Here is a 27,297-nt window from a genome sequence, read left to right on the forward strand (position 1 = left end):
CTGACCTCGCAATGCAACAGTGCACAGTATCAAATGTTGTATGGCTTGGCTGTCTTTGGTCTGGAAATGCCATCTGATACAGCCATGCATTTTCATACAAAATTATGTACGGTTACTTCCCTGATCCTTGTGAATATATTATACTATGGTGCAGGTAATTACTGACATATGTAGGTAAAATCTGTGGAATTCTGCACATGCTGTGTGACAAAACCTATGTAATGGCCAAAACCCATTGGAACCTAGTTCCAACAATATTGTTGGGAAAAGTGTAAAAGATGTCATGCTTTGTCTTAACTACAACCACTTATGATTAGAAAGCACAGACTGAATGTGAATGTGTGTTACATAATATTTGTAAAAGGCAGAGTTATATAAAAAAGATATGTCAAAGTTGAAGTGACTTCCAGCTGCAGCATATTACATTAAATGAACTGTAGTAGTGAGCAAGTGCTTGTGGAGGGAAGATTAATGTTTAATGTATCAACAGATGTGGATCCAACATGGTTCCTGTCTCAATATTAAGGAATGGTGTGATGGAGTAATTTCTTCATTCATACCAAAGGTTATTCTTTAGAAGAAATGGTTGCTGTAGCAGATGTATCATCATGTGCAGATCTTGTGTTGGTAGTGGCAAATACCATACTCTTCAAGAAATTCACATAAGGAGTGTGTTCATAACATGATTACAACAGATTAGGGTTGCAAACATTTCTCTTCTTGAGGGGAAAAAAAAAAATGCTATGAGTTGAGTTGTGAATTGGTACAGTATATTGATAATGATTTGTACTGATGTGTTTCTGTTTTAACTTTTCTCAAAACATCTTCGTTACAGTTACACACTACCATCTTTTCCTCATACCTGCTCACAATCTTGTCTGGGTGCAATGGACAAAGAAATCCAATAGTGTGCCATGGCGGAGTGCCAGAATATTGTCTACTCAGGCAAATCATATTTGTTCTAAGGGATGATACTTTGTACCATGTTCAGAGTCTCTCGTGAAACCTCCCAGACTTGCATGTAAGTTGTGGTGGAAGGTGGAGGAGATATTTGATGTTCCGAGAACTTTTAAATTATGCAAAAATTGATTCATTCTTTGATCCAAAAATTGATTCGTTCATTGATCTAAGTGATATGTTGAATCATTACATTGAGCTGGTGGATGTCCTGGTTTTTTCTTTTGTGTGCCATCGTAATGGAGACGGTAACATTACAAGCTGATTCTTTTGTTGCAAGTTTCAATATTCAGAAGCAGTCACACTTTTGGATTCAACCTCAAAGCTACTAAAGCTTGAATCCCATGGAAAATCTCTCAAATCTCTTAGAATGTCAAATATCAAAATGAATGTCAGCTGTCAACTACATGCTCTGACCAAATTTGAGTCATGTCAGCAATGATCAAACAGTGATATCCAGATAATCATCCAGTCATTGCCTTAATGAATTTCTGCCATTTGTTGCTAGTATGTGGTAGTGCTGCCCAATTCCCTCCTCGAATTCGTGGTGTGTTGACAGACTAACCTGTAGCACTGGGGTCGTTCCATCCCAAGTGATCACATTTTTCAGAAGCTTTCCACTCTTCTGTTTCCGATTTTGCTCAAATTTACCATGTAGAGATAAACTGTAGAAATGAACTCGTGCAAAATTTGAGTTCATAATACCCAATATGTTTGAAAATGTGATGAAAGTGAACAAACCCCATTGTTTGACATTTCTTAATACAAGGGAACACCATCTAGGAACATCTTGTTTTCAGATCCTATACAACTGTTGGTCCTGAATCGGAAAAAACATGGTGTGCAGTATGAAAACACTTTGCGACCCAGTATAATAAATCAAAATACGCCAAAAAATGTGCAGAGAAAAACATTGAATTTTTTTTGGACTTATCTGTAGGCAGGTATTTCTGGAAGGAAAAAAATGCAAAACAACTATTATTTAGCAGATATATTAATGGTACCTGGGCAGGGTCTTATCAGTACATCTTCTTGCCGAAGCACTTATTGTGCATCACATTCAACCAGAAACATGATGCAAAATATAAAACTGCAGAAACTGAGCCAAGTTCAGGCACAAATATTGCAAAAGGATGACTTCAGATGTTCTCCCTTCCATCACCTCTGGTAAGAGCACACTTTCCTCCACTAGAAACACCTTGTTGTATCTGAGAGTTGAGTGAGCAAAAGGGATGAAAAAGTATTATACAAATGCAAGCTCTATCAGTTGGCATATTATTTTTAAAGGCAGAATTGTATAAGCTCAGAAGATTTAACTTTCCTCAAAACATCTTTGGTACAGTTGCACTGCCGACATGCCTAATGCTTATTCATCTGAGACAGTTGTTTATTCAGTATGGAAAAGAAAACATGGAGCAAGAAGTTGGCTTTCCTAAATTTTGTGAGATGCAACTAAAATGGTGCATTACTGTTGGAGCAAATTCAGTATGTGTTTGCACAATCCACCAAATTGTAAAGCTAATGTGTAATGTGAGCTCTACTGACATTGACTACAAAACCCTTCTCGCGAAGATTGTCTGCAATTTAGATTTAGATTGCATGCTTCAATGGTGTGAAAACTGCCCAGAAAGCATAGAAGTAGGGAAATATTTAACAGAAGTGTTTAAAAACTGTGATTTTGATGATGTGATTGAATTCAAACAATGGGCTCAAACTGATTGTGATACACTGAAGACAAAGTAGCTACCTATTGAAGAAGTTAGTAAAAATTTGATTGCCAAAATTTTGAAGCTTTGTAGTTATGCAAAACATCAGACTTGTCACTTGAAGAAAATCAAAGAAAATTTGAAGCCTGTGAACTACTCATTCTAATGCATTTTGCAGAAAATTATTCCATCCTCATCCAAGATGCTGTTCAAAGTTATGACTGGGACAACAGTCAAGCAACATTACACCTATTTGTTGTATACTATAAACTGACGAAGTACAATGTATTAGCTTATGCATTAGCAGTGCATGTCTCGAGCATGACACCATTGCCGTCTATATATAGCTGGCCAGATTGATGAACAACATGTGAAGTAGTATACATTCACTATTTCAGTAATGGTTCCATTGCTCAATACAAGAATTACAAATAGTGTGCTACCACAAGAAGAACTTTGGTATAACTGATAAATGAATATTTTTGGGACAAGCTGCGTTAAATTTTTGTGCTATGGAATTGGTGGAACATCTGAAGACTTAGCAGCAAGAACAAGCCTGCAATGAACTACAGATGATCAGATTTTACCCCCAGAAGATTTATTCAAATTTTGGGACCAACAAGTCCAAGGAATCTTGTTAATTTTTGTTATTAGCCAAGAAATAGAAGACGAAAGAAAGCTAGAACAACAATTTGCAAATCACCGTACTTTTGCTGGAACATTTTTTTCCAGTGGATTTGAACTACATTCCAGTTATCTGGGTTTCAAGTGAAACAACTTATTTTGTGACTTCAGTTCATCAGTCAACTGACACTATTGTGGTTTTTGTCTCAGTTTTAAACTGTATTCCGGGTGAATACATTACATGCATCTACAACAATCACTTGTGGAGTTGATATTGAAGAACAAGATGCCCTGGTCAAATCCGTGTGTTCTTTTTGTCTAGCTTGCTCATTCTGTTGGTCTGAAAGATAAGATAAATATTGGATTCCTGAATAGCACATAATCGTGAATATTGCAGCACCTTCAGATCTAGCACAAAATGTAAAAATTATCGGACTCCAAAGAAGGTAAAAAATTGTGCATTTTTCTCTGCAGGTTTCTTTAACCACTTTCATGGATTATGATGCCTCACAGAATGCTTCACATTCTGTCACACTGTATTTTTCTGATTGACAGCTGAAAGTTATCCAAGACCTGAAAGTGCTTACATGTCTTTTGTAGCAAAAGAGCTTCAGACATTGAGTTTTGTTCATTTTCATGCACATTCATCAAAACGACATTGAAATAGAAGGCCAATGTTTCTCATATACTTAAGCTCATTATTTAAAATTTTGCACAGGTTCATTTCTTGCGTAGTTCTAGACCCACAACAAATTTCAAGAAAATTGAAGCTCAAGGAGTGGAAGGCCCATGATTACTTGAGATGGGATGACCCACCACTTAAGGTTTAGTTTATGTTGGATGGTGCTAAATTTGTTGAGTTGGCAAAGACTACAAATGATAATATATAATGAAGGTTGTGGTAACAAATTTATCTTTCGCTAACCCTTGTCTACATTCCCCCTATATTTACTTCTCTTTTTACTACAAAAACTATAACCTTTAAAATAAAAAAAAGTGACACTAGATAATTGACATATCTCCAACAGATATTTTGTTGCAAGATATTGTCTGTAAACTGTGAGCAATGCAAGGAGGGGAGGGGGATATGTTACATAACCATTGCCCTTTGTTAAGTGTCTTGTAAATGTGCACAATATTAGGATACCAATACCTAATGTTTTGTGGGATGAGCTTATTTATGTTGCTCACATAGTTTCAGAGTTTGATTTGACACATGTAAAAAGTGTAATCGATTGAGGAGAGAGGGAGGGTGGAGTATTTTTCCATGGTGGGAAATTGTCTAAATTTTGAATACTTTATCTTCTGTTAACTCGAAAAATTATGTTAGAACAGTGGCAGTATTCTTTTTCCACTGCTAAAACAGCATAATTACTTAAAATGTGGGTAACAGTAACTGCTTATGTAGAGTACTAATGTATTAAATGCAGTACTGGATTTTCCCATGTTCCTCATTACTTTCCTTTCTTTTTGTTTCCAGAGAAGGGAGCGATGCATGGAGCACGACGAGTTGCAACTTTCTGCTTGTTGACAGCAGTCCTTCCAACTGTCCTCCTTGTTATACCCCTGTACCTGCGTCACAGTGTTTTCTCAGACAGAATGTTTGAAGTTGCTGAGGATGAAATTCTGGTCCTTGAAACGGTAGAGGGAATATCTACTGTGTTCTGCCAGGTGAGTCAATAAACATAATAATATTTATTTGTAAATGTGTAATGTTGAGTAAAAAAACTTTACACAAACTGAATGGTTGTATTACGTCAATGAATTAGTTTCATTGATGCAAATGAGTGCAAAAGATATATGTTAGGAGGAAGCAATAGATACTGTGATTATTGTGCATGCTCTGTCAGTGCTATTCTGAACCACTCATTTTATTTCAGGCTCACACAGCTGTTAGTTCAGCACTCTGTAACTTTTCATCAAATGCAGAAACTGAATGATGAGGGAATGACCTTTTTGTTATAAGGGCTACGATGTGTTTCCACAGATTTGTGAATAACCATACAACAGTATGATAAGAACACGCCTTTATTGCTATAGGAGATTTTGATGAACTGAAATTCAGTTCTGAAGATTCTAATAAAAGGCAAAAGTTCTACCACTGGTGCAGTTCAACAGAACATACCTGAGAGATGGAGGGATGGAGTTTTGAAAAACATTTCTCTCATATTTAGTCACTTCCACATTACTGAAAATCAGCCACGATTTACTTGGTTGAAGGTTCACTATAATGTGACTTAAGTCTTATTTGACTAGCGTGTGAAATCCAGTGTCTGCAATCTTCTCTCCTACGTTATAGAAGCTATCAATTTCTTACCATACTGCACCATTGTCCTTGAAAGTACATCTACCCAATTGGCCATGCCAATCCTCTTTGTACCTTTCTAGTTATAGTTAACATACTGTCAAAGCTAGTACTTCTGTTTGAAACCAGTTGAGTTGTCACTTGGGCCACTTAATGAAGAAGCTGTTGTAAATCACTCATTTAAATGCTTAATCCAGGCCTGAAATATCCTTTGTGACAATAATCTTCTGAGTGAAACTGCAATGAAATAACAGGAGTAGCAATGTGGTGTTGTAGTTATGATACTAGACTGTTGCATGGAGGGTTGTGAGTTCAGAACTCACCTGAACTGTATAATTTTAATTTCTATATTCGGTTCAACTGTATTCTAGAAGTATCCACAAATGTCAAGAATCGTTGTACTGGAATGTTCTGTAACTGTATATATACAGTATGTGTTCTGGCTAGAGGCAGTTCGCTCTGCGCTGTTGTATGAGCAAGTGCTGAATAAACCTTCGTTAACTGAAGTTAGTGTTTGTCATTCATCTAATTACACCTTCTTCTACATGACATTATTCTGGCGGAGACACTGGGTATTGGAACTTGTGATAGTGCACGTGACACGATAAATCAGTCTAATCTAAAAGCTGTAAATTCAACTAAATACGTAGGTATTACAATTACAAACAACTTATATTGGAAGGAACACATAGAAAATGTTGTGGGGAAGGCTAACCAAAGACTGCGTTTCATTGGCAGGACACTTGGAAAATGTAACAATCTGCTAAGGAGACTGCCTACACTACGCTTGTCCGTCCTCTTTTAGAATATTGCTGCGCGATGTGGGATCCTTACCAGATAGGACCGATGGAGTACATTGAAAAAGTTCAAAGAAGGACAGCACGTTTTGTATTACTGTGAAATATGGGAGAGTGTGTCACATTAATAGAAAGGCATTTTTTGTTGCGATGGAATCTTCTCACGAAATTCCAATCACCAACTTTCTCCTTTGAATGCAAAAATTATTTAGTTGACACCGACCTACATAGGGAGAAACTATCACAACGATAAAATAAGGGAAATCAGAGCTCATATGGAAATATATAGGTGTTCATTCTTTCTGTGGGCTCTACGAGATTGGAATAATAGAGAAGGTGGTTCGATGAACCCTCTACCAGGCACTTAAATGCGATTTGCATAGTATCCATGTAGATTTAGATGTAGAAACTACTTCTGTTTACCAAGTGCTAGCAGACTAATTTGCACAGAAAATCTGTGTCAAAGCATTTGCTGGTGTTCTGTGACGAGTATCTTGGAGCGCTCAGCCAGGAGTGACTTGACTTCGGATTTGGTAGACCCAAGTTTTCCAGTATGTACTGCCCATCCATTCTTTGTCTAAGTGCCAAGAAACAAGGAACATCTACAAAACATAAGAAGCAAGGGACATTTACAAATTATTTAATCCTCTGTGCATGAACAATGAGCCAGGAAGATGGATGACTGAGGGTTGAGGCAGAAAATTTATAAATATACATTATCTGGGGTAATTGTCATGCCTCAGTTTTATTAGTTTATCAAAGCATGTGGGGCTGTGCTTATAATAGCAATTTTTATGATAAAAACAAAAAAATTCTGAACATAATTGATATGCCATTGAAGAGTGACAGTACCCTCTCAAGTAATTAGCTGTGGATAGACCACCAAGAATGATAATGAAATAGAGAACTAAATTGTAGCAGACCATTAACACATCATAAGCTGTTTCTGGTAGCATTGATAAGTTACACTATTTTTATGTGTAAAAGTCTTCTAAAATACTGTGGAAATGCTGAAGTCAGTAAACAGTCAAGAACTGATAGTGAGTTAGTGAGTAGGAAATAGTTCACTGCATTAAACAGGGCAAATGTGCCTGCAGTCTTGAGTACTTGCTGTAAAGTTAATCTCCTCCACTCTTCATATATACCAAGGATTCCATAGCCCTTGTTATTAACTTTTGTATGTGTTTGCTCCTGTCACCACTTGGTGAGTAGATTTTTTATTTATCCAATTCTATCACATTATTACTAATAAAACTGTAAAACCATTGTGTCCTTTTGAACACAGAAGTCCCCAAAATTACAAGATAAATTTCATAGAGGTTTCCTTTGGTAACTTGAGCGTAGCTTGGAGCAACATACAGACTTTATTTCATCAAAATCAGATCACCGGGGGGGGGGGGGGGGGGGGGAGATGTTTTAATTTAATGTTTTATCTAAAACTGTCATGTTGATTTGTTTGAACACACAAATCTCCAAAACTGCTAGATGGATTTTCATGGAGTTTTCATAGTTAACTTGAGTGTAGCGTAGGGCATTGAACATGGAGGTGGGGGGGGGGGGGGGGGGTTGGGAGATAAAATTTTATTTAATACTGTCTGTTCAGCTTAGTAGTTTGGATGTTTAATCACCATGGCATAGGACACCAAAGAATAAATAGATGGTGGTGTTATTTTTTTTTTTTTAACTAGGTGGCAGAATTGATTTTCAGGAGTTTATATCAATGACAGAATTTATGTATAAAAATTAATGACATTGCTTTGCTTCTTTCAATAGTTTGTATTTATATCCTTTGCTAAGGAAAACAAATTTATTAAGTTTGCTTTGTGACTTGGGCACCTACTCATTACATTTTGATTTCATTTTGTTTGCAAATAAAAATGCTTCGAAAATGGTTGAGTCTTTCTAAATACACCATATTGGCTATAAGGCTAAGAACTTTTGAGTCTCAAGAAAACAATGAAGATCGTTAGGTGAGACTCGCTGCGACTGCGGCTCCTTCTAAAAGTGATGCATGAATGCATGATGTAACTCTGATCAAGAGCATTATGCATTATCTCACTCCCCAGAACTCTTCACTTGCAGAGGCTTAAAGTTACTTCTCTCCAAGTAACATCACAGAAGTAAAAATTTTGATGTAAAGTGGCACAGGTGAGTGAGTTTTTATTCCTCAAATCCCACTTATTTGTAACAATATACCATTTCACTTCAAATGTGTACAATTTACGGTAAGCTTATGTTATGCCATTACCGTAAATAAAGCACAAAGCCAGGATGCTGTGCGTTGCAGGAGGTTGACCTAAACATCAGTTGCTTTTCTCACAGCCAGCTTGTGTCTCTCTCTCCCATGTGAGTGAAGCAGACAAGCTCTTCATTTATGTCTTCAATCATACTACAAATGTTGAACACACAGAAGCTTTACAAGCCAAAATTAAATTCCTTGTGTACACAGTCTTGGGCACAATTATAAATAAGTATCTGGGAAATGCTGGGTTTCTCAGCTAATTGTAAAGCACATTTATAGTAGGGAACCAAGAGAAAAGAAATGATTGAAGTCACCAAACAAAACTTCATTGGTCTTATCTGGTGCTCCAGAGTGGATATTAGTTGATGTCTGTCTGAGGGAAGAAATGTGCCCCTCAGCCAAACCCTTCACAGTTGTGAGCTCTCTACCTTGATGGAAAAATATATTGAAGGACAAGACAGCCTATCTACTAAGATGGCTTTCATTCTCCATCTGCTCATCACCTAGGGAGCAGTTCAGGTCTGTAATGCCCCTCTGTTGAGCAAGTAGAGTTTCTGTGAAAAAGATACGCGCAATAGAGATAGATCAAAAGTCTACCACATGTTGCCACATATCTGCTCCCTTACAAAGTCTAACTTCCAAAATAGATTCTCTAGATATAACATTATTAGAGAAAACAGGAGTGATACGAAGGGTGAAATCACCCTCTTCATACATGAAACTACAGCATACCGCCAGTTAATTACATGCAGGTATGCCTGTGTATAAATTGTGCTATCCTTAAACAACAATGTCTTGCATGGTTCCATTGTTGTTTTACAATTGTGCACCCATAACTGTCCCTTCGATTGCTACAGCTAACACAATGATAAGTAGTGGTTTCATATGTCCAAGTGAGCAGCAGCAATATACAATAAACAATGAGCTAGGTGAGAAAAAATTTACGATCCTTGCAAGAAAATGCCCCAGATTCCAAGCTAGTGGCACAATCCCATAATGAAGCAGTTGTCAATGACATAATTAGCAATTTAATAAGCAGATGATCAGGATCTGATGCAACTGCACTGTTTAATGCTTTGCTTGGGTTATTACTGAGGTGTAAAATTTGTATACAACAACAGAGTAATATAACAAAAGTTTATTGTATTAATGTTTAATTAAACAGTGATTTAGTTCATATAATGTAAATTTATTCTATTATTGTTTCATTGAACTAAGATAAAAGTGGGATTTTGCTCAGCCATGTTTACGTTGGTAACATAAAGGTAGCTGTTCTTTACATGTGTACAAAGTATGCTGCAGGCTCACTCGAGGTTTAACGGCACTGGTTATGCTACGATCACTTCACTTCATGGCAGCCCACATAAACCTGTCAGGTAGCTCAGTTACAATCACACAATACCTCTTAACTACCCACAAAGGACAGTCATGACATACACCTGGAAATTTCACAGATACACAATGAGCAACTAACTCAATTCTCAAGTGGCAACATGGAGTGTACAAGGCAGCAGACAGAAATGGAGCAGTTATTCCTCCACTAATAATAGGCCAGAACTACATACTGTTGGAGATCTTCAACTGACAGTGGCACCTTCACCTTACCAAAGGAGCTCACTTGTTGATATCTCCATCTCTTGCTCTGATATGTCTGTGAAGTTTTGAAAAATAGAATGAGGATGGATGATTATCCCATCCTGATCACTTTGACAGCAAATTTGCATACTCTCCAGATAATTGGACCAGGCAAATGAAACTGTGACAAAGCTGTCTGTTTGGTCATTTCATCGTTCTCTTTTATCAAATATGCCAATTTGCTATCCCACCTGACTGGCTTATGCCATAAGACTTAGTCATGGTAGCACTGGAGAAACTAGTTTCCACAACCATCATAAGGAAAACTGTATACTGCTCTGTAAAAAAAAAGTCCCGTGATATGGTTGAACCCGGAATGCTCTTGAGCTATTGCTTGAAGGTGACCAGCATTAAGTGTGAAGCAGTTCTTGAAACAATGCAGATATTTTTTTTTACAGACAGTCATCCCAACATCTGTAAATCCTGAGTCAATTTCATTTGATCTCATTGTGAAGGATCACTTTCAATGTACACTCATTAATGAGGAAACTTCTTCTGACAATCAAACCAATCTCAAACACTGCCACCGAGAGTGATAAAATTTGTTACTCAAATGTTTTACATTTGCTATTAGAAGTGTTACATCTGCCATGTATCCTAGGTCAAATGCAGAGTATATAATCACCATAGATGACATTGGTCACACATATAATTGTGCCCATACTGAAGTAAAGAAATGAGCTTGGCCAAGCCAGAGAGTATAGCCCTATTGCTCTGTCAGCAAAGCTCTGGAACATGTTATGGAAATGGTTCTCAGAAGAGACATCTGACGTTGTTGTGAAAGAAATGAGCGTGGCCAACCCAGAGAATATAGCCCTATTGCTCTGTCAGCAAAGCTCTGGAACATGTTATGGAAATGGTTCTCAGGAGAGACATCTGACATTGTCGTGAAATTCTCACAATATTTCATCAGCACAATGGAACATCATCTTCTGGTGTGATAACAACATTGCTGAACTGTGACTGAAGCTGTCAAGGGTTCAGCATTTGTTTGCTGGCCATGGGTTTGGTGACCCCGGGATTCCTGAGCTGGGGACTGCTAGATGCCACCAGTCTCCTGATGCTGTAGGCTTTGAGCATGCTTCAGGAACCACTGTAGTGGAACATTGTGTGCCACAGGGAGTGGGGATCTTGGCTTGACCACCCAGATCACTGATAGTTTCTGCGGCGGAAAACACGATGCCTCATTCTTTAGGGTGTCCCGGCGAAAGACAGTCTACTTGGTGGTCGCCGGAAGTCGCTGAGGCAATTAAGGAGCGTCAGCGAGCTCTACAGCGGCATAAGTGGCACCCTTTTCTGGTGCATCTAATAGCCTTTAAATAGCTCCGAGCCCATGTTCACCAGATTATCAAAAGGCAGAAACAGAAGTGTTGGGATAGGTACATGTCGACCATTGGATGCCATACATCATTTTTCCAAGTCTGGGCAAAGATCAGACGAGTTTTTGGGTACCAGATCCCAACAGGTGTTCCTGGTGTTAACATAAATGGCGTGTTATCTACCAATGCAAACATGATTGCCGAGCATTTTTCTGAGCACTATGCTCGCGCCTCTGCGCCGGAGAATCCCCCCCCCCCTCAGCCATTACCCCGCCACAGCTCCTGGACCCGATCGGATCCACAGTCAGATGATTAAACATCTCTTGTCTGACTACAAGTGACATCTCCTCGTGATCCTCAACCGGATCTGGTGTGATGGCATCTTTCCATTGCAATAGCAGGAGAGCACCATCATACCAATTCTCAAACCCAGAAAAAACCCGCTTGATGTGGATAGCTATTGGCCCATCAGCTTCACCAACGTTCTTTGTAAGTTGCTGGAATGTATGGTGTGTCAGCAGTTGGGGTTGGGTCCTGGAGTCACATGGTCTACTGGCTCCATGCCAGGATGGCTTCCGCCTGGGTCACTCTACCACTGATAATTTTGTGTCCCTTGAGTCTGCCATCCAAACAGCCTTTTCCAGACGCCAACACCTTTTTACCGTCTTTTTTCATTTACGAAAAGTGTATGATACCACATGGCGACATCATATCCTTGGCACATTATAGGAGTGGGATATCCGAGGCCCGCTCACGATTTTTATCCAGAATTTCCCATCACTTCGTACTTTCCGTGTCCAAGTTGGTGGCTCCCATAGTTCCCACCATAACCAGGAGAATGGGGTCCTGCAGGACTCTGTATGAGTGTATCTCTATTTTTAGTGGCCATTAATGGTCTAGATGCAGCTGTAGAGCCGTCCATCTCACCTTCTTTGTTTGCAGATGACTTCTGGATTTCGTACTGCTCTATCAGTACTGGTGTTGCTGAGTGGTGCCTACAGGGAGCTGAGTGGTGCCACAAGGCACGTCTTGGGCTGTAGCCCACAGCTTTCAGTTTTTGGCCACAAAGTCATGTGTTACACACTTCTGTCAGCATCGTACCATCCATCCGGAACCAGAACTGTACCTTACTGACGATTCCCTCACTGTAGTGGAGACGTATCGATTGGAGGGCCCTTGTTCAATCCCGCCTTGACTATGGGAGTCTGTTTAATGGTTCGGCAGCACCCTGAGCATTGCAGTTACTTGACCCAGTGCACCACTGTGGTGTTTGGCTAGCGATGGGAACTTTTAGGATGAGTCCGGTGACCACCGTCCTTGCGGAGCCTCGAGTTCCACCATTGCAGGTCAGGGGTGCACAACTGCTTGCCAGTTACATTGCACGTGTTCAAAGTTCTCCTGTGCATCCAAATTACTGTCTCCTTTTCCCACTCATGGCAGTTCATCTCCCACATCGTTGTCCCAGGTTAGGGCTTACAATTGTAGTTCGCATCCGATCCCTTCTATCTGAACTGGAGTTCTTGCCTTTACCACCTATACTCGAGTTCCAATTGCGTACACCTAGGCCGCAGCTTCGCCTGGACCTTTCACATGGCCCAAAGGACTCAGTTCTCCCCCCCTCTCTGCTGTCATTTCATCTCGATTCTTGACATGTACTGAGGCCATGAAGTGATTTACACCAACAGCTCGATGGCTGATCGTCACATCGGCTTCGTGTGTGTCCATTGAGGACATATTGAACAGCATTTCTTGCCCAATGGCTGCAGTGTTTTCCTGCAGATCTGGTGGCTCTATCTCATGCTCTTGAACACATCCGTTCATGCCCTGGGGAGTCATTCTTCTGTCTACTGACTCCTTGAGCAGCCTACAAGCTATCGACCAGTGCTACCCTTGTCTCCATTGGTAGCGACCATCCAGGAGTCCATCTATGACCTGGAACGGTCGGGTCGTTCAGTGGACCCCAGGACACGTTGGAATCCCAGACAATGAACTTGCTGACAGCTGTCCAAACGGGCTACACAGAAACTGCTTATGGAGATAGGCATTACAATAACTGACCTGCGTTCATTTTTACGTCGCCAGGTTTTTCGGCTTTGGGAGATGGAATAGCATAGTCTCAGTACGCACAACAAACTGTGTTCCATTAAGAAGACTATGAATGTTTGGCAGTCCTCCATGTGTGCCTCTCGCAGGGACTCTGTGGTTCTCTGCTGGCTCCGCATTGACCATACGTGGACGACACTGGATACCTCCTGCGCCGTGAAGACCTGCCTCAGTGTTGATGTGTCGCCAGATTGACAGTGGCCCATATTCTGGTGCATTGTTCCACTTTGAGTGCCCTGTGACAAAATCTTCGGTTACCGGACTCGTCGCTGCTAATTTTATTTGACAACACCTCATCAACTGATTTAGTTTTACGTTTTATTCGTGACATTTTTAGCGCATTTTCTTTGTCCCTCTGTGTCCTTCACCCTAGTGCTTTCAGGGTGGAGGTTTTAATGTGTTGCAGAGTGGCTGGCTTCTCCTTTTTGTTCTCATGGTCATCCAGCCATGGTAATCTGTTTTGTTGCTTTACTCTCTTCTGCCTGTTTCTTGTGCTTCTGTGGTGTTCTTCTTCCCTTTTTTTCCATTTAAATGTTTGTTGCCCTTCTGTCATTCTTGTGGTTTTTCCTTTCTCTCCACTTTGTGTTGTCAGTCTTGCTTGTTTTATTCTCACCCTTGTGGCATTGTTTTATTCAGAACAAGTGACCAATGATGTAGCTGTTTGGTCCCTTCCCCCCACTTTTAAACAAAACAACGAACCAACATGCAGAAAGCAAAAACCCAGGGGCGAATTACAGCAAAGGTGCAGTCACATGCAGGGATCTGGTGGATATTCCCAAAGGAAAACAGAAGGTTGAGTGGGCGCAAGAAGTCATAGTTGATGTCCTGAATGTTATGGAAATAGTGGAAGATGATCTGGCAAATCCAGCTAATGCGTCCTAAATTTCAGTAGCACAAAGCTACCGGAGTATGCAGGGAAGGTTTTCTTTGTTTAAATGTGTGACTTTATTTCACTAATCCAATGTGCTGCTTTAAATGTCAGCATTTTGGGCATTCTACTCATGGGTTTAAGGGAGAAGCCACTTGCAGCAGATGTGCAAAGGCTGCCCATGAAGGAGTCATCTGCTGTTCTCCAGTGAAGTGTGTGAACTTCTCTGGGTATCACAGTGTCTAGAGTAGGAACTGCAGCATATACCTTGAAGAACAGAAGACATGAGAGCTTAAAACTGTGAAACCGGTGAGGCCAGAAAGATGTATAAGGACATACATGGGTGGTGCCACCTTTACTTCTACAAAAAAGCTGATGCTGCTGTATAAATGGAGGTTGCTAGTGTTGGCGTTTGTCAATGCACTTGTGCTGCTGCAGTTATTTCAAAGCTCATAGCTGCCCCCCAGAACATCATAAAAGGCTGTGGCTGCTGAGATTGCAGAACTCCCTGCCTCTCCAAAGATTCAGTCTGGTCCATTGTCCAGGACTGCCACTACGACTCTGTAGTTGTGGGTCCATAGTCTCCTCAGGCTAAAAATCAAAGGCAAAGCATCAACCACTGATGGAGATGGAAAGTAAGCAGTCTGACAATGTCAATGTAACTCCCTCAGATGTCTCACACTATTTTTCTTCAGTGAAGCTTTCTCATGCAAAGGCCGAGCCTCCACCTATTGTGGAAAGACTGGGTGAAAGTGCTGCCACAATGATAAATGGCTCCCATGCTAAAGTGGAACGTTAATGGGTTCAGGACACACATGGGGGAGAAGATGATCTTCCAAGTATGTTGTTATATTTAGTACCCACTCCATGGACACCAACTGTCCTTTACTATGTTTCACTGGAGACAGGATTTATGGCTCCCTGTCTGATAAGGATGATGAACTACATGGCTCAACAATTTGTTAAGCACGTTTTGTTGTCATTGTACTCCACATATACATTGTCCACACAGTCGTGCGTATATGGCACGACACATTCCACTGACTCATCTTGCAGAAACATTAATATTTCATCTGCTAGTTCATTCTCACGCTATGAAATCCTTTGGGATCCTTTCTGATGAAATGGTAACTTTGTCAACTGTTGTAGATATAATGCAATGTTTGCTTTGTTTATCATTGCCATTGCTCTGCTCTGTGTCAACACTACTAGAACTGTAATACTGTTGTGAGTTACTCGTCGACTAATCAGTTGAACTACGCTCCATAGCCTGAAGCTGTGTTCACCATTGGATGCCTCCAGTCCCGTCCTCTATTGCCATTAGCAGCCAATATTATGGTTGCATGGTAGACAATATGTGGGATGTCAAATGCTGTAAACATTATTGGTCTCTTGCAACCTACAACCATCGACCTCTCCTTCTGCTATCCAGTTCTAGCTGTCTTTGTTTATTACTGCTCTGGATTCACCTACTGGATGGAGTTCTCCCAGAAATGATACAGCTATTGTGGATAATCAACGGATCTAACTGGACACCATTCAGCTAGCTGACTTAGTCTGAATACCATGACAGCATCCATGAGTGGGTGGATCACATCACGAGTGATCCACCATGCTGCTGACACCATCCTTTCAGCTGGGTGCCAGGGTACATGGGCATTGTAGGGAAAGGAAGTGTGCACGAGCAGCTTAAGAGGCATGTTGTGAACCTCAATTAGTTCAGTGTACTGTCTTCCCGGGTTCGATTCCTGGTGGGGTCAGGGATTTTCTCTGCCTCGTGATGACTGGGTGTTGTGTGGCGACCTTAGGTTGTTAGGTTTAAGTAGTTCTAAGTTCTAGGGGACTGATGACCATAAATGTTAAGTCCCATAGTGCTCAGAGCCATTTGAACCAGTGTTCTGTCCCCCTACATGCTATCACCTAACTGTTAATGTTCAGAATCATGTGTCGATGCAAAGAAGAGGACCTGGAAATGGCAGATAATAAGTTGTGTCTAGTATAGTGCACAATGTGGCCCTAGCATACCCTCTACCAGCCGAGCTGGCAGGATGAGGTACTATGTACTCTTCTTCATGTAGGCTACAGCCCTATGATGCATGGCTTCTTCCTCCAGCAAAAGGAACCTCCAATGTGTAGTGCTTGTGGCTTACAGATAACAATTTGCCACATTTTACTAGTTTGTGTTTTATTTTCAGGTCAGAAGGAAGTGGCCAATTTGCTGACAGATCTGTCCTGTAGTTTAAGTGTCATTCAAATGAATGTGGTTAGAGTTTAAGGTTTTTTGATGTGTCCAGCTTGTTTCCTAAGATTTTAGGGAGATGCTCTTAATGTGTTAACTGGCTGACTGGCACACCCGTGTTTTTTATAAGTAGTCAACTATTCATATTTCCCACTTTTGATATAGTGGCTCTTCTCCTGTATTTCTTGTTTTACTTCAGTTTAGGACTTTTAAGGTATTTTACAGACTGACTCATCCATGTTTTTTGTAAGTGTTTCACCAGACACATTCCCCTGTGTTGTTATTTTAGATCCTCTGTCATTTTGATTATGCTTGAACCCCAGGTGAAGCACCTTTCATCCTTTCTCCTTTGTCTTAGGGCATATAAGATAAAGTTATTGTGTGGGTCAACATATGTGAGGTGGGAGTGAGTTAGTGTCATTTTGCGGGCTTAGTTCTCAGTGGATGACAACATTTTTGCCATTTTCTCCATATTTGTTTCTTTTAATATTTGAAAGGATGCTGATAACCCCGCCATTGAGTCCCTGTAATCTCCAAACACACAAAAACTGTGACTGAAGCCTATTATTTGTACCAATGTAAGTAGAAAATGCACAGGCAGAAGGTACCAAAGTCGGTGGCAGGTAATGCAGATTTCCAGATTGATAGCGGGAAAGAGAGCTATGCCACCTGTTTCATGATAAGCCAAGAGCTTTGGCACATACACAGAGGCTCTTGTTCTTACTGTATGCTGCTGTTGACTACCTCACTGCCTTGTGTTAGTAGCTGCAGGCTGATATGTGTGTCTGCACTGGCATATGATCATCCTCACCACTAGCTCCTGAATATGGATGTCACCAACAAAGTGTCAACCATTGTATCAGCAGTAGTCGCCCTTGTGATCACTATGATTTTAACGTATCCAGAGTTATGAGTTAAGTCTGTACTTTGCGTGTCTGTTTAGCACATTCATCGAGCTGAGAACTTCCACCACTTTAACAACACTTACCCAGTAGGAAGACATCAACTAGAGAATTTTGGTATTTTTGTAGTCCATATTTTGCATTGTACTGAGACAATTTTTGCCACAGCATATTTCTCTGGCTGGTCCAGTCATGTTTGTTGTCGATGTTTGACACATCTTTCTTGCTCAGTACACATGTACGATGTCCCAGAGCTGCAAAGAATCTACACCAGACCGTCTCAAACCAAGATTGTCTTTCACTGAGCCTAGAAGAGATCTGAGTTTCTTTGGCAGATGGAAGGTGCATTGAACTTTGTTTTTTCAGTAATCTTCCAATTTCTGAAGAAATGCTGCCAACGTATGGCAAGATGACCATTCCTCTTTGCTTTTCACTTTCTTCCATCTCTTCACTGTGTATAAAAAGTGCCAGATGTTAAACATGGTGGCTCTCCCATTCAGAATATACATTCTGCAAGAATATGGTATGAAGGTGGTCTAGCTCATAGAATAAGCTGTCTGAATCTGATATGGCTTATGCTCTGTGGGCCAACAACTTAAATATGCCACTTTGTTGTAAAAGATGATGATAGCTGGTGGCCTGTAAGTATAAGACCATTTGTGTAGGTTTATGGTACACAACATGATCCAAGGTGCCATCCTCTTTTCTCCATGCCAATGCACCCAATAACAGTAATTCACTATTTTTCTCCATCTCCATCATAAACTTGTTGTTTGAATGAAGAGTATCCCATTGTGTTATGGAAACACAACCAATGATGCAGTACCATGAGGCCAGATTACAAAGATGTCAATCACATATTACCAAAAGTGTGTAGGTTTTAACTTTGCTGACTGGAGTGCTCTCTCCTCAGAATCTTCCATTAAAAATTAGCCACAATGGCAGACGAGGTACTATTCAAATTCAACACCATTAGTCTGTTCAAAGTATTGGTCATTGAATGAAAAACAGGTTGTGGTGACACCACGCTTGAACAAATCAACGAATTCCCTTTCCACCTTTTCTCCAGTGAACAACAGTGATTGCTACACTGGTGCTAGAGTTAAAAGAGAGACCACATCAAAATTTGCAAGAATATCTGATGGTGTAGTCATAAGTTCTTGAGCTGATGATGGAGTCTTCTGAGTTGCAGATGTGGTGCTCATATTTTCCTACCAAAGGCCTTAGTTACACTGCCAGATCTTTTGCCAGAGAGTAAGTGAAAGCTAATCTTGGTTTGAGAAAGCTTGATGCCTATAAGATTCCTTGCAGCTGAAGGACATTATACTCTGAGAGAAACTTGTTGCACTGCAGAAGACAGATGGACTGAACGTTGACTATACACAACTAAACTAGCCAGAGAAATTTGCAGTACAGGGCACAATATGGACTACAAAAATGTCAAAATTCTCTTCATCTTTTTACTGGGACAGCATTATTGAAGAAGTGGTGGAAATTCATACCCCAACAGTTCTGCTGAACAGAGACAAAGGATGCCAACTTACCACAGCATGGGACCCAGCACTGGCAATGTTAAAATCCACAGTGACCACAAAGGGATGACACTTCGTTGGCAACACAGATATTCGGGTGACAGTAGGAATGATGGTGGCATGCTAATACTAATGCATTTATCGGCATTCTCCTCCTCCAGAGAGTGCTCATATGGCTGACAGCAGTGCAAAAAATGAATAACAGCCTTTGTGCATGCGCTGAAGCTCTTGATTCATTGTCTAACATGTGACATACTGCCTTTCCCACTACCAATCAGGAAATCTTTACACTTGGTCACCAAATTTGGGGCCTTCATTTTTTAAACTATGCCTATAATGGTGACAGGAATGCAGTCACTTATTACCAAGCATCTGAAATGTCTTCAGAAAAGAAAGGGGATTGTAGGACAAACATGCATTATTGAAACTCATATCTTAACTGATCTCATCCAACACAGCATTTAACCACAGTCTTCTTTGATATCTCAGCTCCATACAGCAATGTACAACTTTCTACGCTAATACATAGGCATTGTACTCTTAGAATACTAGATACTTTCATCACATTTATCTAGGGACTGCTTCGCACTTTAGCTATACATTTGTTAGAGCAATGATATGTTGGACCTATGAATATTACTGCAGAGCTTCCCTCAAGTGCAGTCCTCAGCTCAATATTCTATGCCACAAATTACTCAATTATTACAGTATTATGTTTCAGAATGGCACATGTCTCCAGGAAATGTGTCCTAGTCTGTATCATGCTGCCATATTGCTTGATGGTTGGCTGATAAAAACTGGGTATGCATCACCACGTCACGAATCTCAAGTAGTTGTGTGCTCACAAACATATGTAGCACTGGACTCCATAAATGAATTTAGAAGAGTATAATACTAATAACTTTGTCTGACTGCTATATTCTTGAGACTGATCTTCGACTCAATATGACATGATAATACCATATTAGGTATTTATTTCCAAGACTAATAAAATTGCCATTGGCTGTGCATTGTGCCATACTTGGTGGAATAAAAGTAGCATGGATCCCACCACAATGCTCCCCCCTGCACTAATCACTGGAGGAACCTCAACTGGATTGCTGTGTGAACATCTAGCACATTTTCCAGTTTAGACTAATTAAGAAACTGCTCCATTAGAATCTATATTAGAGTAATACCTTCAACATCACCTAATGCTCTGCTCTTTGGAAGCAGCAGAGATGCTTCTTCACATTCGGCACCAGTATATGGTAGATGAACATTAAGACTCCCAATTCTGGAGTCTATGTCGTTTAGACAGTAAATGAACACAGGAACTTCTTGAAACAAATTACCTGTTTTTCCTCCTCCTCCCCCCCCCCCCCCTTCTTCACTCTCCTCCTTCCTTCCTCCTCCTGTCCCCCTACTTCTCACTGCAGTCTCTCTCTCTCTCTCTCTCTCTCTCTCTCTCTCTTCTCTCTCTCACACACACACACACACACACACACACACACACACACACACACACACACTTGTTGTTGTTGTTGTTGTTGTTGTTGTTGTGGTCTTCAGTCCTGAGACTGGTTTGATGCAGCTCTCCAAGCTACTCTATTCTGTGCAAGCTTCATCATCTCCCAGTACCTACTGCAACCTACATCCTTCTGAATCTGCTTAGTGTATTCATCTCTTGGTCTCCCTCTACGATTTTTATCCTCCACGCTGCCCTCCAATACTAAATTGGTGATCCCTTGATGCCTCGGAACATGTCCTACCAACCGATTCCTTCTTCTGGTCAAGTTGTGCCACAAACTTCTCTTCTCCCCAATCCTATTCAATACTTCCTCATTAGTTATGTGATCTACCCATCTTATCTTCAGCATTCTTCCGTAGCACCACATTTAGAAAGCTTCTATTCTCTTCTTGTCCAAACTATTTATCGTCCATGTTTCCCTTCCATACATGGCTACACTCCATACAAATACTTTCAGAAACGACTTCCTGACACTTAAATCTATACTCAATGTTAACAAATTTCTCTTCTTCAGAAATGCTTTCCTTGCCATTGCCAGTCTCCATTTTATATCCTCTCTACTTTGACCATCATCAGTTATTTTGCTCCCCAAGTAGCAAAACTCCTTTATCACTTTAAGTGTCTCATTTCCTAATCCAATTCCCCCAGCATCATCTGACTTAATTCGACTACATTCCATTATCCTTGTTTTGCTTTTGTTGATGTTCATCTTCTATCCTCCTTTCAAGACACTGTCCATTCCGTTCAACTGCTCTTCCAAGTCCTTTGTTGTCTCTGACAGAATTACAATGTCATCGGCGAACCTCAAAATTTTTTTTTCTTCTCCATGGATTTTAATACCTATTCCGAATTTTTCTTTTGTTTCCTTTACTGCTTGCCCAATATACAGATTGAATAACATTGCGGAGAGGCTACAATCCTGTCTCACTCCCTTCCCAACCACTGCTTCCCTTTCATGCCCCTCAACTCTTATAACTGCCATCTGGTTTCTGTACAAATTGTAAATAGCCTTTCGCTCCCTGTATTTTACCACTGCCACCTTTAGAATTTGAAAGAGAGTATTCCAGTCAACATTGTCAAAAGCTTTCTCTAAGTCTACAAATGCTAGAAACATATGTTTGCCTTTCCTTAATCTTTCTTCTAAGATAATGCGTAAAATCAGTTTTGCCTCACGTGTTCCAACCTTTCTACGGAATCCAAACTGATCTTCCCCGAGTTCGACTTCTACCAGTTTCTCCATTCGTCTGTAAAGAATTCGCGTTAGTATTTTGCAGCAGTGACTTATTAAACTGATAGTTCGGTAATTTTCACATCTGTCAACACCTGCTTTCTTTGGGGAATTGAAGTATTATATTCTTCTTGAAGTCTGAGGGTATTTCGCCTGTCTCATACATCTTGCTTACCAGATGGTAGAGTTTTGTCATGACTGGCTCTCCCAAGGCCATCAGTAGTTCTAACGGAATATTTGTCTACTCCCGGGGCCTTGTTTCGACTCAGGTCTTTCAGTGCCCTGTCAAACTCTTCACGCAGTATAGTATCTCCCATTTCATCTTCATCTTCATCTACATCCTCTTCCATTTCCATAATATTGTCCTCAAGCACATCGCCCTTGTATAGACAGTCCATATACTCCTTCCACCTTTCTGCTTTCCCTTCTTTGCTTAGAACTGGGTTTCCATCTGAGCTCTTGATATTCATACAAGTGGTTCTCTTTTCTCCAAAGGTGTCTTTAATTTTCCTGTAGGCAGTATCTGTCTTACCCCTTGTGAGATAAGCCTCTACATCCTTACATTTGTCCTCTAGCCATCCCTGCTTATCCATTTCGCACTTCCTGTCGATCTCATATTTGAGACATTTGTATTCCTTCTTGCCTGCTTCATTTACTGCATTTTTATATTTTCTCCTTTCATCAGTTAAATTCAATATTTCTTCTGTTACCCATGGATTTCTACTACCCTTCGTCTTTTTACCTTCTTGATCTTTTGCTGCCTCCACTACTTCATCCTTCAGAGTTACCCATTCTTCTTCTACTGTATTCTTTCCCCCAATCCTGTCAATTGTTCCCTTATGCTCTCCCTGAAACTCTGTACAACCTCTGGTTTAGTCAGTTTATCCAGGTCCCATCTCCTTAAATTCCTACCTTGTTGCAATTTCTTCAGTTTTAATCTACAGTTCATAACCAGTAGATTGTGGTCAGAGTCCGCGTCTGCCCCTGGAAATGTTTTACAATTTAAAACCTGGTTCCTAAATCTCTGTCTTACCATTATATAATCTATCTGGTACCTTCTAGTATCTCCAGGGTTCTTCCATGTATACAACCTTCTTTCATGATTCTTGAACCAAGTGTTAGCTATGATTAAGTTACGCTCTGTGCAAAATTCTACCAGACGGCTTCCTCTTTCATTTCTTACCCCCAATCCATATTCACCTACTATGTTTCCTTCTCTCCCTTTTCCTACTCTCGAATTCCAGTCACCCATGACTATTAAATTTTCGTCTCACCTCAGTACCTGAATAATTTCTTTTATCTCATCATACATTTCATCAATTTCTTCATCATCTGCTGAGCTAGTTGGCATATAAACCTTTGTACTGTAGTTGCCGTGGGCTTCTTGTCTATTTTGGTCAAAATAATGCGTTCACTATGCTGTTTGTAGTAGCGTACCCGCACTCCCTTTTTTTTTTTTTTTTTGTTAAAACTATTCCTGCATTACCCCTATTTGATTTTGTATTTATAACCCTGTATTCATCTGACCAAAAGTCTTGTTCCTCCTGCCACCGAACTTCACTAATTCCCACTATATCTAACTCTAACCTGCCCATTTCCATTTTTAAACTTTCTAACCTACCTACCCGATTAAGGGATCTGACATTCCACGCTCCGATCCGAAGAACGCCAGTTTTATTTCTCCTGCTAACGACATCCTCTTGAGTAGTCCCCGCCCGGAGATCCGAATGGGGGACTATTTTACCTCCGGAATATTTTACCCAAGAGGACTCCATCATCATTTAACCATACAGTAAAGATGCATGCCCTTGGGAAAAATTACAGCTATAGTTTCCCCTTGCTTTCAGCCGTTCGCAGTACCAGCACAGCAAGGCCGTTTTGGTTAGTGTTACAAGGCCAGATCAGTCAATCATCCAGACTGTTGCCCCTGCAACTACTGAAAAGGCTGCTGCCCTCTTCAGGAACCACATGTTTGTCTGGTCTCCTATTAGAACCCCTCGGTTGTGGTTGCACCTATGATACGGCCTTCAGTATTGCTACGGCATGCAAGCCTCCCCACCAACAGCAAGGTCCTTGGTTCATGGGCTTACTAGTTTTTATTTTTATTTTCACTCGCATAATATGAAATGCAATAGGCATAATTGTATTCAAAAATCTATTGGAGAAATCACATTTTTTGTTTTGAGCCAGTTTTTTTAAAGCTAGGTTCATGCAGGGAGCAGTTTGTGCAGTGTGTGTCTTCAAGGTGGATGGTTGTTAATCTTTTTTGAAAGTGAAGTTTCAAAAAGAGATGTGGAGTCAGTTGCAATTTACATATTTCTCTGAGACATATTTACCCCAAAATTCTTCAGAGGGTGCAGTTTTGCAAGTTTGTGAAGAAATATCTTTCTGCAAGTCTGTTATCTCCATTTGGAGTACAGGTCTTGAAAGGCAGAACAACTTCCCAACCACATCAATCCATTCTGCTGCTGGAGAAAATTTAAAAGGCGATTTTAAGAATTGTGACAACTTCTCTATCTTTGCAAAGTCTTGGAATCTTCCTGCAAGTTTTTTCCTAAGTTCTCACATACAGTTTGAAAATACTGCAATGTCTATTTCAGAATTATTTTTACATTCAAGAATTGTTAGAAACTGAATACATTCCCAGCTTGTAATATCTTTTTCAAAGATATACAATTTGCAATGGAAAGAAGACATACTTTGTCAGAACCAATATTAGCTTCCCCATCTCCTTGTAGCTCGATACTGAGTACATTTAAATTTTTCAGAAAGTCTTTCAGGAAAGCCGCAGCTAGCTTATTGCATTTGCTTCCTAGGAACTCCAGATGCTTCCTTGCTTCTTGTGTATCCCAAGTTGTCTAAGGAGGAGGTTACTTCTTCTTTTATTTGCCAAAAACATTCAGTCACTGGACCTTCACTTAGCAAACAAACATTTTTTTGCTATAGTTAATCAGAATGTGCCAAGTTACTCTCAGATAGAAACTGTTTGAACTGTCTGTGCTGAAGAGGAGCACAAGTACCTCATAAAATTTATCAACCTGATCAAGCTGTCCATTACTTCTTTCAGAGTGGCACTAAGTTTTTCACAAAGGACGCCGTGGTGAATTACGTGTGATTAAGAAAGTAGCCCAGCATTCTTATCCTGGATTCTCTTTACTAGTCCCTTTCCTGTGCTGATCATTTCTGGCATCAATTGAAAGAGACAACACTTAAATTTATGTTTGATTTTGTCATGATGTGTCTTAAATAAATTTTCTCCACAAGTCTTGCCTGTAAATGATAATATTGCTAGCAATTATTCCATAACTGCTTTACTTTCAGTATCCAAAAACACATGAAGGTAGACATTTGTTCTTCATCAACAATGCCGCACGACTAATGAGTTGCTATGGTGTAGCAAGACATTTTCTGCAGAAGTTCAAGCGAACTACTTTTATTGCTAGCAGCCAAAATTCCACTTCATCTTGCGTTGCTTCTTGCTAACAATGGAGTACCTTGAATTGCAGCAACAGATCCTTTTACTCTCCAAAAAGTGCCCTGATCACTTCCAGCATACATTTTTTACTATCTGAGTCTGAAAATAGCTTCTACTGTTTATTAAATGACACACACACACACACACACACACACACACACACACACACACACACACACACACACACACAAACTGCTACTTTGATAGTTTTTTATTGTGTGCTTGTAGGGTGATTGATTTAGTAAGGGTGTGCTTTTTTAAAGGAAGCTAGATACGCCTGAAGTTGTTCTTGATGAGCTTTACTGTTCAGGAAAACTTTTTTTTTTGCAAAAACTGACAAGTTGTCTTTTAGTGTTGCTTTAAATTGGCACTTTTAGCATGAGAAACAGCTTTGTTACGTATGAGGCAAACTGGAACAGCTTCAAGTCTATCAGACAGTGTAAAACGATATTGTTCAGTCAACTCAATCAAAATATTCCAATTTTCACTATCAACTTTACATTTTTTAGGCTCATGATTGATGCAAAAAACGTTATAAGCCTTGACAGTAACAAAACAAATGAAGAACAGCTCCATATGAGATGACAGTACCTACTGATGAGGTAATGATAAAATCTCTCTGTTTTATTTAGATTTATTCTATGTAAAAATACCACCACCTGGTACAGAGCACATGCCAACACACCACAGAAGAGTTACTTCTGTGTCAAAGTGTATGTTGATGCACTGCGAAAGTGTCGCTTCCATGTCACATGTCGCTGCAGCCATGTACATGCACCTGAAAGAGAAAATTGTTATTTCACATTAAAGTTTCATAAAGGGTGTTAAGCTGTCATTCGACTTACGAGCACAGAAATTGTGTTAAAATGAATATTCCTGCTCTCATTAAAAAATATTTCATAGGTCACCAGAGTTAGAGATCGATTTATAAAATTTTGTGTTCCATTAAATAAATTCTCATGTTACCTTAAGGTGTACAGAGCTTTTATGTGGATCAATATAACATGCTGTGCTGACAAGCCAACATGCCCCCCTTCCCCTGCCGCCTGCCCTGCACTGCACCGAGCGAGGTGGCGCAGTGGTTAGCACACTGGACTCGCATTCGGTAGGATGACGGTTCAATCCCGTCTCTGGCTATCCTGATTTAGGTTTTCCGTGATTTCCCTAAATCGCTTCAGGCAAATGCCGGGATAGTTCCTTTGAAAGGGCATGGCCGATTTCCTTCCCCATCCTTGCCTCACCCGAGCTTGCGCTCTGTCTCTAATGACCTCATTGTCGACGAGACGTTAAACACTAATCTCCTCCTCCACCTCCTCCCTGCACTGCACAGCATAGCAATTATGTATTTAATGTGCTTAATGACCATTCAGAACTCAAATCAGTCACACAGCTACTTGTTAAATGCAATACAAGATGGCAAGGTTTTGCTCAAACATATTGTTATCTATAGAAAAATATTTTTTAAATAATTTACTTGAGTAGTTTCAGGAAGTTTTTGTTGGTCTAGGTAGTTGTAGCTTTTGGCCTTCAGTGGTCTGGATGTGGACCATGATCCACCATTGCTGACGATGGCCCTAGCTGTAAATATGGACAAAAGTGTTCATTTGCTGAACATAATGTAGAAGGTGTTAAGTTGCAGGAGTAGGAAATTTTGGTGTATTTCCTCTGGACTCCATCACACCAAGACCTCCAACAAAAGGGATATGTTCCCTTCCTCACAAAGGATGCAATGCAAAATGGGCACTTTCTTATTCCCAATGTTGATGTATCCAACAACATCCCTGAACATGAACCAGGGAACCTCTAGTACTATAACGCACAGCCTGTTCCAAACCCACACCATCTCTCTCCCCTC

The 27,297-nt window shown here is 40.3% G+C and overlaps 1 protein-coding gene across 2 annotated transcripts in view; it reads left to right on the forward strand.

Moving 5' to 3' along the window:
• LOC126333899 (uncharacterized) overlaps positions 1–27,297 on the forward strand; it is a 179,346-nt gene that overhangs the window by 102,528 nt on the left and 49,521 nt on the right. For both annotated transcript variants that reach the window (XM_049996777.1, XM_049996778.1), the window contains exon 2: positions 4,768–4,958. In XM_049996777.1, coding sequence (XP_049852734.1) covers positions 4,768–4,958 — 191 coding nt within the window. The remainder of the gene's footprint in view (positions 1–4,767; positions 4,959–27,297) is intronic.

The sequence above is a fragment of the Schistocerca gregaria genome, chromosome 2 (assembly GCF_023897955.1).
Source record: "Schistocerca gregaria isolate iqSchGreg1 chromosome 2, iqSchGreg1.2, whole genome shotgun sequence".
Taxonomy (NCBI): Eukaryota; Metazoa; Arthropoda; class Insecta; order Orthoptera; family Acrididae; genus Schistocerca; species Schistocerca gregaria.